Below are 12,440 nucleotides of genomic sequence, written 5' to 3' on the forward strand. Positions count from 1 at the left end.
CAGGTGGTAGGAGGCGACGATTAGGGAGGTTTTCGAAGAGCAGTTGGCGGAGAGGATCCTGGCCATCCCGCTACCTACAGAAGAGTCAACGAATAGGTTGGTTTGGGCGGCCACAAGTAGTCTCAGAGTGCGTGCAGCTATTCTATAGGAGATGATGGGTGGGATGCCTACGAGGCAAATGGATGGTAGATGGCTTTGGAGGATGCATATTCATTCCCAGGTGGCTTTGTTTCTTTGGAAAATGGCCTAGGGTTGTCTCCCGACCAGAAGCATATTAGTGAGGAGGGGTGTTGGGATCACTCCGAGCTGTGGCTGGTGTCCGGATGAGGAGTCTATCAGCCACGTCTTGCTAGGTTGCCCGAGGGTAGAGCAGATCTGGAGCAGGGCTTCCTTACCCCGGCCCCAGGCCACCCGATCAACTGATGACCTCCTGTGCCAAATACGAGCGGTTATGCAGAGGCCGAGGACGATGGAGTAGGGGATCATATGTGCCTACCTGGCATACCATATATAGTTGGATAGGAACGTCTAGATGTTCGACGATAGACAGGAGTCATTGAGGTGCATGGTAGATAGAGCCTTCCGTCAAGTTGCCGAGATTATTAGGGCTACTACGACAGTTTCATCTAAGATGGCTAGGGACATTTGGGACTCTCGCTACGCTGATTTAGCGCCCAGATTTGCTCTTGTTTTCTGGGAGCCCCCACCATCCGGTCATCTTAAGGTGAACTTTGACGGAAGTGCTACTAGTGATGGACACATAGCAAGAGTGGGTTTTGTGATCAGGAATCATGACTCACAGATTATAGCGGCGAGCGGGCAACACGCTTATGGACTGACAGCCATAGAGGCGGAACTCAGGGCAGCATAAGAAGGTATTTTCTATGCAAGGAGGAGGCTAAGGGCGCAGTGTATTATCCTCGAGGGGATCGGTCATGGTGATCAGTTGGATACGTGAGGAGGGGCGGAGGAGGGATGGACGTCCTCTACTCGACGACATTCGACGGATGGTGCGAGATTGTAGTGATTTTCAGGCAGTGCATGTGTATTGGGAGGTGAACAGGGCCGCCGACTGATCGCTGCCTATGCAGCACAGCATTCTGCGGAGGTCCTCTAAACCCACCAGGAGGCCCCTCCTCCATGGTTATCCGAGATTGTAGTCCTTGACTATGCTAGCTGCACCTACACCAAGGTAGGGTGAGCAGTCATTGTACCAAAAAAAAAAAAGACTCCCAATTTAGCTGAGATTGAGGTCAGTCACCAAGTGCTGAAAAGCACGTGTGTCAGTTGAGGTCAAACCCAATCCAGAGTCGATGTCTACTACAGGTCAAGAGTTCAGGGGGTTCTACTTGGTGAGAAATCAGTTGGATTAGGTCGGGTTTCTACCATTAGCCTGAACAACTCAAAAAGTTTCTACCATGTTGTTTCATTTGTTTATTCTAATTGAACGAATATCATGTTTCTCCTGGTCGGACTTCTCTACGGAGCTGAGTTTCAAACATTCCGAACTGATCTTACATGGTTTTTTGTCCCTCGAATATTGGTTACACATGGTAATCAAGATCCAAACTTTTTCATTTCATACAAGTAAGCGGACTGTATAACTGCCATTGAGCCTACATTCAAGGAACCTCAGACCCACAGCTCCAGATTTTATCATCAACGCATCAGAATATCAGAGACCAAATGTCCTGATTTTATCTTCACCGAAAGGAAGAGAACCTTTGCTCCGACGAGGGTAAAAACCGAGAACTCTAAATTTCGCGTTCCAAGCATCTTATTACGTGTACCACCAGTGCATCAAGCACAAGAATGCGATGAGCTTACCATCATCAGATTCCACTGCCTCAGACTTTGGTCAACCTGTCAAAGAATTGAGCCCGAGACTCGGATTGGAAGTGAAGTCCACACCTGTTCGTCCCCGTCAGAAAGTGCAGTGCCACGTAAGCCATTCATCTTCCCCATCAAGAGTAAATGAGCTCCAAAAGATTATCAAGCAACCGCAGCAATTCATCAAAATGCTCCCATCCAAAATGCGTAAAATACCTAAATCTCACATGAAAACGCTAAAAGCAACATGACAGAGAACCACTAATCTTGCTTGCTATGATAACAAGTGGATAAAAATATGCTAGGGTCGGAGGAGAAACAAAAAGCTTGTGCAGACTAACTTGCACCTGGACCCTACCAGATTTTCACATTGGATTACCACTTTGTGCCGTTTCCATAATCCATTCAAAATATAGCATCGACACACCATTTAATCGAGAGAACAGAAAAAAGAAAAAAGTTTCAATCGCCATTCTCTAAGAAGGATCAACGGAGGCAAAAGCTGTGAATTCTATCCCTTCCCTTGGTAGTTAAAGGTATCAAAAGCACTGCAACACTACTTGATGTACTGGGAGAGCCACTTGAAGCCTTCACCATAACCCATCTTCCTCACGATGCTGCACATGAAGACCTCAAGGGGGCGGACGTTGGAGTCGCCAAGGTTAACCTTGCCCTTTCCAGTTGTGAAATTGCTCAGGCCAAGGTGGTAGCGCAGCTCCTCCTCAGATGCAGCATATGGGATATCAATCTTGTTCCCAAGAATAAGGAATGGAACATTTGACAGGGTATCATCCGAAAGAAGTGCATCCAGCTCCTTCTTCGACTCTGCAAACCTCTCCTTATCAAAGGCGTCCACTAGGTACACCACAGCATCCACCTGTTAATGGAAGAATTTAGCATCACACACCTTTCGAGCATATACGAAAACCTTATCAAACCAACATATTGGCAACTTTGGTAGTGATCAATACAAGATTTAAGGCAGAAACAACAAATGCAAGCAGAGTCATACAAGACACAAAGAAGGCAGAAAATTCATAGCAGTAGCATCCAACAAAATCTAAGCAACGATAAAGCAGACGTGAGTAACGTTCTAGCAAGTCGACCAACAGCAGAACTATAAGTCTAGCTTGAAATATTAGTGACTCTAATAAACAGACAGATGCATCATTGAACCTGCAACAAAATGCTGAGCACAAATCCACAAACTAGCATGGCACAAGTTCCCAAATGCATGTTTGTATGTAGAAATCACAGCTACTGTTTTGACTTGCATTTGGGTTGATCAAGTATCTGTGAAGGATCCCCAACTCATGCTGGAAACCGAAGTTCTTCAACTGGAAATTGGCCCTATAGAGAGTCAACTATTATTTTAATAGACATCTTATTAGACTTATCACTATAGGAGAACCCATAAATAAAATGCAAATGTCGTCCAGACTCTGACAAGAATATTAACCAACAGACAATGTAACTAACAAGGTCTAAAATGAGCTCAATAAGCATGCCCAATATCATCAAATCTAAAATAACCTGTCATGCCCCTGGTAACTAGAGTGTCATACTCATCTTTAATGTTGGAAAATCAGCTTTTAATGCAAAAACTTGCAGAGAGAAAACATATACGAAAGCTCTCATACATAGACAAACATGTCATTCACCAGAGTTTCAAATCAAAAAAATAATTTGAATATATTCCATATTCAATCTTTGGATGGGTGGCAACCAAAAATGCACAATTGGTAGAAAAACATATAACGAGGCTCTTGTACATAGACAAACATATATAATTTGACAAAATCTTCCATACTTACTCCTCTGACCAGCAGTATTTCGATTATGGCAATATCTAGTTGCTTTTCCTAAATTTTTGCAAGTTTGTTCTTTATTTTGATCATTATTCAATCTATGGTAATGAATAAATACCTAAAAAAAAGAAGGGCAAGAATAACCCCTCTTTGCATATATATATAAGTAGCGGCAGGATGGATAGGTAAGCATAATTGTTGCCCAGATAGACAACCCAAGAGGGGGGGTGAATTAGGTTTTAAAATAATTTTGCAATTAAAACGTTTGAGGATGACTAATTAATACTTTTGCAAGATGATTAATTAGTTGCTATGTGCTGTGAGTGAAATGAGAGTGAGAGAGAGAGACACAAGCAATCACAAACACAATGTTTATAGTGGTTCGGAGCTAACCCTTGCTCCTACTCCACTCTCCAAGTCTCACTTGGGAATTCACTATAACCCCTTGGATTACAGCCGGTTGTTTTACAAGCTCACAACCCAACTTGTTGTTTTACGAGCTCACAACGAACTCGGTCGGTTTTCCCAGGCTCACCGACTAGAACCACCCCGATTGTTTTTCCGGGATCACAATCGAACCCTTACACGTTGGTTTTACCCTCGGCTCACCAACCAACCTCTACACTCTTGATTCAATCCCCTGATTGAATCAAGCAAAGACAAGATGGAAAGAACAAGGACAAACAGAAAAACAGAGCTTCTAAAAAGCAGATATACAGCAATATAAACTAGAGAGAAGTTAAGAGCCCTCAAACACTTTTGAGTTGGAGTAGAGAAGGGCTTCTTGAACTGTGAGTCTCCTCTTGAATGTCTGGTCGACTTGAAGGCAGGAGGAGACTTCTTTAAATGCTGGGAAGAGGTAGCTGGATGGAGTTAATGGCGCTCTTCCTTCTTTTCTGTTGAAAACCAGTTGGCAGAGATAGGATGCTTGATTTCTTTAAGTGGAATGGTGCTTCTCTGCCTTGCTACAGTCCTCTGTGGCTATTTAAGCCATCCCCCACGGAAACTAGCCGTTAGACACCTTTTTCTGCCCGTTCTGCACACTCTGCACATCCTGACAATATGTCCGTTGGGGTCAGAGTCGACTCGCGCGATCTGGAGTCGACTCGGCTGTAGCGGGAGTCGACTCATGCTTTTCTGGAGTCGGCTCGGCAACTGTTCCGGATTTGAATTAAAGTGACCTCCGCGACTGGGAGTCGACTCGACTTAACCCGGAGTCGACTCGCCAACTTCTGGAGCTGACTTGCCATTTTCGGAGTCGGCTCATCCCATGAAGTCCATGGAGCTAATTTTTCAACTTGGCCCACTCGAGTCGACTCGACAATCCTGGGAGTCGACTCGGCGCTCAGAGCCCGAACTCCCGATCTTCTGTCTTTTGGCTCGTCCAGTCTTGGAGTCGACTCGAACTGTTCCGAAGTCGACTCGGCTCTCAGTTTCCGAAACACACCCTTCTGCCTTTTTGATGTAGCGCTGCCTTGGAGTCGACTCGAGCTGTCTGGGAGTCGACTCGGCTCCCAGAGACAATAATTCAGTCTTCTGTCTTTTTGGGGTCGCGCTGTCTCGGAGTCGACTCGCGCATTGCGGGAGTCGATTCGGATCTCAGAGTCCGAAAACTGCTCTCTGACTTTTGCCTTGTGTACCACTGAGAGTCGACCTGCCAACCATCGGAGTCGACTCGCGTTCCACAGGAGTCGACTCGAATCTCAGGGTCGAAAATCGCTCTCTGACTTTTCTGTCTGTAACTCCTTGGAGTCGACTCATACTACTCCGGAGTCGACTCGGTAATCATCGGAGTCGACTCGCGCACTTCAGGAGTCGACTCGCTGACAGGTTTTGAGTTGAGTCTTTCTGTTCGTCTGTCAGTTCTCAGTCGGAGTCGACTCGTAATGATCCGGAGTCGACTCGAGCCCGTGCCAGTGATTCTGATACGCTTGGAGTCGACTCGTAATATTCCGGAGTCGACTCGAGTCTCAGACTTTGGTTCAAACTGACTTCTTAACTTTTCCAAAATATCTTGAACCAAGTCTAGAAACACTTAGACAAGATTTTCACTGAAACACTCAATTGAATTCATTAGTAAACAAAAGATATACTCAAATGCTTTGAGCTCATCAAAATCAAATAGGGTTTTAATCAATCACTCCACAATAATGTTTGCTTGCATGGTTAGCTTGAATATTATAATTAAATAATTGTTTAATATTCATAAGAGATTTTGCAGGTGATATAGAACCAGAAACGAAGAGGAATATTGCGAAAAAAGTAATAAGATGCCAATAAAAAACTGTCTGGGTAGCAAATTTCGCAATCTTGTAGCCAAACATATGTCAAGGAGAATTGTTGTTCGGCTCTGAGTACAAGCGAACAAAATATTATTAGGTACAACTGAAGTTTGTGTCCCTATTAATCATATTCCATGCATGCATGGCTGCCTACACTACCACAACAGTGTGATTTTAAAAGCAGATCCACCAGGAGGCAATTAGATGATTGATTATTCTATTCCACAGATGTATTGGATGAATTTCAGGAAAGTGGCAGCAAAAACCTGCGAACACTCTAGCTCTATGACAAGCAGCATTATTCTATTCCACGGAAGTGCTGTTTGAATTTCAGGAAAGAGGCAGCAAAAACCAGTGTTGTACTCAATTTTTTTAGTGCTATAACAGGCAGCACCATACACACACACACATCCCTTGCCATAAATAATAACAACATTTCCACAACAATAAATTCTTCATCAAAGAAGACAAAATTGAAGAGGAAGGTCTCAGTTGAAAGCATAAATATCGGTCTAGAATGCTTTGCAGTATGACACGCAAAAATATCAAGAAGTACAGCTTTAAAAGATGAGTCTGATGGCAAACTAAAATTTTCACTCATGACTGAAAGGTTTTTGACATGGAGAAACAGCAAGATTGTAACCTGCAGTAGTGAAACACTAAAATGATAAACAAATTTGCAAACCAAGTGTGCAATTAAACTAACTACAAACAAAGTTCATATGTTTCAATTGAGATAGAAATATTTCAGCCAAATGATAGAAAAACTTACTGGCTTGTTTATATTATATATAGAAATGGAAAAGAAGCAAGATGATATCCAATATAGCTGCCTTAGTTGTGTTTTTAATTTTTATATTTTGATTTTTTTTCTAGGCAGAGATTTGAAAATCAAACTAAAACTGCGAAGATAAGGGAAATTCCGATGCCAAAATTTGAACCAACCAAAGCCAAAACCTGGTCTCAAAACATTTCTGAACCTTCATGAAGAAAATGAACTATCAGACTAAATACTAACAACCGCATCCAATAATGAATTTCAAATATTTCGTGAAAATAGTGTGCCATTTCCCAGCAATAAGACAAAAGATAGCAATAGAAACAGAAATTACAAACAAAAGCACCCATCAGCCAACTAGTAGCATGCCAATATTAACCAGCACAAATTCCTGGAATACAAACTTATCAACACTTACAAGTTATAAATGAATATGAACATGAAGGGTCACGTAGGAAGTAAAAGTACATCCACACACTGAAAGGTTACAAAATTTAAGCTGCATGCTATTTAAACCAGCAATACTCATTCCTCAGCTGTAGCACAAGTTAAAACAAAACAAGAATATTATGTATTAGTGAAATGCACTGCATGAACACATACCATAAGGAAAAAGTTAGATGGCTTAAAGATATCTAACAAGCATTTTGTTCACACTGTTACAAATCCAGGGTGGCCAGCAATTTGCTGTGATTCAAAAATTAAAAAAAAAAAAGATCAAAGACAGAAAGCTGCAAAGTCGCATAGAGTTCTCTAGTGTACTAAATTTATTTGATGCCAGTGCCAGACCCCGACTGAACCATAATGGAACTAGGAAGCTGCTGAAGTTCCCATGCTACACCATAGAATACATATAGTGCTCCTTTAAAAATGAACTAGAGTGGTCTCTCTTCATGGGGAGGCTACACTTGCATGCCAGAGAATTTCTTACAGCAGTCTTTAGCATTCCAGTCAGGGTGAGTGGAAGAAAAGGGTTGGTTGGTGTCAGTTTCCAAAATACCCCATCTCTTAGGGTCCTGAAACCCCCTCCAATGACAATAATCCCATCTCTTCCAAAAACTATCACCAAACTGAAGCATTCAAGTACAGTTTTGGACCTAGCATATTCCCTGAACACTTGTTGTCCAAGAACAGATGCAACCACCACATGGCAATGTATAAAAATCACAAACTGCAATTTTTTGGGTTTACAAATCCAAACCACATGAAATAAATAATAAATAAAATTAGAGTCCAACAACCTCCACGAAAAATCCCTATCACCGCTAAAAAGTTAATACTCGTTCCCATTAACAAAGGGGCCATACCATTCAATGGCCGACAACAAAGGGTTCTTTCCAATAGTAAGAACGCAAATCAATCTATTGGGCAGCCTAAAGCAATTCTTCAACTGGACACCCATTCGTGTTCAGGAGACTATATCTATTTAAATTAGGAAAAGACAAAAAGAGCAAGAGAAGAGGAATACGGCTAAACTTTCTATATATATTATAGCACCAATCAGATAGGGAACAAATCTGATGCCCTCACAGGAAAATAAGCAATAAAAAAAATCGCATTAAAAGATTTAAAGGGACCTTGGCATAGTAGTCCTTCCATACACGGCGGGCGATCTGATGACCTCCCAAATCGAACGCCTTGAACTTGATCTTCCCGATGCTCAGCTCCTCCGACGTAGGGTACTGCGTCGGCTGGTGCTGGACCAATCTCTGTTCACACACAAGATCCAACCCAGTATTACACAAGAAACCGATCATCAGAAAAGTCGAAAAAATCTCAAAGAGTTACATAAAGTCGCAAGAATCCAAAGCAAAATAAATCAACCTATCAAACTCTTGAACAAACCGAAAAATCGGAGAACCAAAGGCCAAAATGGAACCTCATCTTTGAGCATATGAAGCAGCGTGGTCTTGCCGGCATTATCGAGCCCGAGGAACAAGATCTTGGCCTCCTTCTGCCAGAGCCCCAGAGAGGCGAGCACGCCGTAGAACCAATCCACGAGGAACATAGCTACTCGAGAGAATTCACCCCCAATGCGATCGGATCGGTCGAAATCTCGCCGGAATCTTGCAGGAATCCGGCCGGAGCAGATCCGATCCGGCGATCAGCGCCCTTCCCCCAATCTGATCGCCGGAAATCGGATCAAACCCCGAAAACCCTAAGGAGAGAAAGAAAACCCCTCGAAAACGAGACGTAGCAAACGAGGGGGAAGAGAGAGAGAGAGAGAGAGGGAGGGTGGGATGGAGAGATCACGTGTCCGGTTCGAGGGGTCTCGGGTATTTACCGTGGTGAGGGAGGGGGAGGTGGGGGGTCGCGCAATAGGTGAGCTGGATCCCGGTGACAGGATCGGCCGGTGACGGGATGGGTGAGGTTGGGTTTGGTTCGGAGGGGCGCCGCGGCGTTGGGAAGGTGACTTGGTTGGTGGACCGGCAGATTCCGGTTGCCCAGCACCTGACGGCTAATAAAAAAGCGCTCGGAGAGGTAGGTGTCATCGGATAAATCTGAGGCGTCCATCGAGGATCCAACGGTCTGGTTGGATGGCTAACCAAGATTCAAAGATGCATCATCCAGTCGGTCCTTTTTTTTTTTTTTTTTTTTTTTTTTTTTTTTTTTTTTTTGGTGCAACGGCGGCTCATACCCTACGGGTATGAAGACGGCCTACAAAATCAGAAGCAAGTAAATCTAAAAGAGACTCCGGCACAGTGTCGGGCTCCCGCACAGTAAAACCACCAGAATGGTGAGCCGCATAGGAAGCGACCCAATCGGCTGCACAATTCGCTTCCCTGTAGACATGTATAGCCTGGTAGGTTCCACACGCCTGCAAGAGTCCGCGAATATCCATGAGTAACGGTCTGCCCTCACCTGCACGACCACGACCCCTAATCCAATCAATCACAGTGGCTGAGTCGCCCTCAAGAATGACCTGGTCGGCATGCAATATCCGTCTCGCATAAGATATGCCCTCCCATGCGGCTCGGAGCTCCGCACAAACCACCGATGCATCGAAGATCCGCTGCCCCCCCAGTGCCACTAACCTGGCATCATGATCACGAATGACGAAGCCTGCACCTCCACCACGTCCGTCAGCCGCCAAGCTACCATCAAAATTCACCTTCAGGAAACCAGGGGGTGGGGGTACCCAGGATACGAAGCAGATGGGCGCTCCAAGAGCGGTCGGGGTACCCCAGATGTCCCTGGCCAACCTGGAAGGTGACCTAACAGCAGTGCTAAAAAACTCCTCTGCGTGCAGAAAGGCCCTGGCCACCACCGCCCCCGGGGACGAGCTGCGACCCTCAAAGACTCGTACATTCCTGTCTAACCAGGAGTGGTAAGCCAGATATGCAACACGAGTCCCTCTCTCCTGCACCCCGGGTCCTGCCCCTGGGAACTCCAGGAACCTGATGAGCTCGGCTATGGACGACCATCTCTGTCCCGGATCATAGGCGATCCTTGCAGCCCTCCAAATCTGAACAGCCCGCGGGCACTCAACTAGCACATGATAGATAGACTCCTCCACCTCCGGACAAACAACACAATCTGCAGCTATCCGTACTCCCCGTCGCATCAGAACACTCCTAGTGGGTAGGCAGCCCCATGCTACCTTCCACAGGAATAGTGCGATGCGTGGATGAACACGTAGTCTCCATATCCAGGCACCATCAAAGTGTCGGGTCCCCACTCCTCCTCTCCACTGCGCTATATCGCGGGAGCTCACTATCGTCCTCCCGGACAAACTCCATATCCTCCTATCCACTGCCATCCCCATCGGGATCGGTAAGGCCAACACTCTCTCTGCCAGCTGATCATCAAAGACCCGCCTAACGAGGTCTGCATCCCATCTCTGCTCCCCCTGGACAAACAAAGCACTCAGTGTGCGCCCCTCCAGCCACCCGTGATCCATTAGTGTGGGCCAATCCTGCAATCTGCCCTCCGATAGCCATCTATCCTCTAGGATCCTGATAGTCCGACCGTCCCCAATCTCCCATCGGATCATAGGCAGCACCCCCGGAGCACGAGTACATATCTCTCTCCAGATAAAGGAAGATCCACGTCCGGCTCTGAATGTATCCAGCCGGTCCTTCGGTACAACCCAAAGCACAGCAATCAGGATTGAAAGTTCAGCTCAGAGAGGACTCCAAGACATTTCAAAAACTAAAAAAAAATCTATTCTTTTGAGTATTTATATCCAACTAAATAAGCACATTGTTGTTTGGAAAAAGAAAACAAAGTTCAAACTTAAATTAGATTAAGCGATCCCATTTCGAGTTAGATTAGGTCCAGTTGAAGGTTTTAATCCTAAAAAGATCCATGTATCGGCAAACTGGACTCCCAGTTCGACCTAGCGCAAAACTTGATCAAATTGTAGACAATATATATATATATATATATATATATATATATATGATTTTAATCCTAAAAAGATTCATGTATCAGCAAACTGGACTCCCAGTTCGACCTAGCGCAAAACTTGATCAAATTGTAGACATATATATATTTATATATATATATATATATATATATATATATATATATATATATATATATATATATATATATATATATATATAGATAGATAGATAGATAGATATATAAAATATGGATGCAGATCTCATCCACACATTTGTGTATACTACTTCATTGGTTCCTTCCTCGGTCTTTGGGGTTAGAGTTGTAGGATTGGGTAGGCATTTAACCTAATAAAACTTATACGAATTGCATACGTAGCCATGTTTCATGCCTCATGTGACACAATAATCTTGAATAGGAAAAATGGATGGATGCTGCAAGAGTACCGTGCTGCCTAGGCCAGGCATGTTCTTCAAGAACGATCCAAGCTACTGATTGGATCGCCTTATTTGCTGCTCATCATTCTGAAAAATTTCTGTAAACCCAATAATCCTCTTTGGTCCTTCTGCTTTGTGTAGTCTTCTTGCTAGTAATGTAGCCCCCCCCCCCCCCCCCCCCCCCAGAAAAAAGAAGAAATGAAGGAAAGCTTACAAAGTAGCCATTGGAGCCCTATAAATAGGATTGGGTAGGTTCCTGAAAAATATTTAGCAACGAAACCAGAATTCAGAATGCTTGGAGCCCTCAATTTTAATCCTCAAGAATCTCTTATAACAAGAAAATGGTTAATCCTCGAGAACAACCAGCAGCAATCAAGAATTAAGAAGATACTTGGGGTGCTTCACATGCAAGTGGCAACGTGCATGGCATAAAGTAATGGCAAAGGTAGGCTGAGAAAGACTAATAGATGCTTCAATTACCAAAACAATCCCAAGCACTAAGAGAGTATGGAAGGTGACCTAAAAGATTACAATTTGCATCCAAAGTTCTTATGTTCCTTCTCTCAAAAAGAGTTGTCACAAACATTGCTAACCTGTAAATTGCTTTTATCCTGCTTTTTAGCATGAGATATCTTGGTCAAACTCAACAAAGTCCAGTTAGATGCCAAACATGCTATCTTATGCACAATTCTTCATAGAATGCACTCCACCGATACACTCAAAAACCTGCAAACAAGATATGCAGTCATGCTCAACATCCAATTTTACATGAATAAACACTACTTCATCAGTTGCATAAACCAATATGTTATAGTACAAATATAGGTGAGAAAAAGAAATGCTACCAAAATATCTGTCAAGGGAAGACAGAGCTAGTAAAATAAAATATTGGCCAAATCAATCGCACTAAAAATTACCAGGATTAGTTGCACTAACATTAATAAAGAATAAACAAGGT

General features: G+C 43.8%; 1 protein-coding gene across 1 annotated transcript; it reads right to left on the reverse strand.

Annotated features, from left to right (window-relative positions):
* Positions 1-2,078: 2,078 nt before the first annotated feature.
* Positions 2,079-8,993, reverse strand: LOC103720635 (small COPII coat GTPase SAR1A-like). The gene is made up of 3 exons (XM_008810438.5): positions 8,578-8,993; positions 8,276-8,407; positions 2,079-2,707 (listed from the first exon to the last, which is right to left on the reverse strand). Exons 1-3 carry the CDS (start codon positions 8,704-8,706, stop codon positions 2,387-2,389), a joined length of 582 nt encoding a protein of 193 aa, XP_008808660.1. The 5' UTR covers positions 8,707-8,993; the 3' UTR covers positions 2,079-2,386.
* Between the last annotated feature and the right edge of the window lie 3,447 nt (positions 8,994-12,440).

Source organism: Phoenix dactylifera, chromosome 2 (assembly GCF_051530095.1).
Source record: "Phoenix dactylifera cultivar Ajwa chromosome 2, Ajwa_hap1_PhDact_Kaust_v1.1, whole genome shotgun sequence".
NCBI lineage: Eukaryota > Viridiplantae > Streptophyta > Magnoliopsida > Arecales > Arecaceae > Phoenix > Phoenix dactylifera.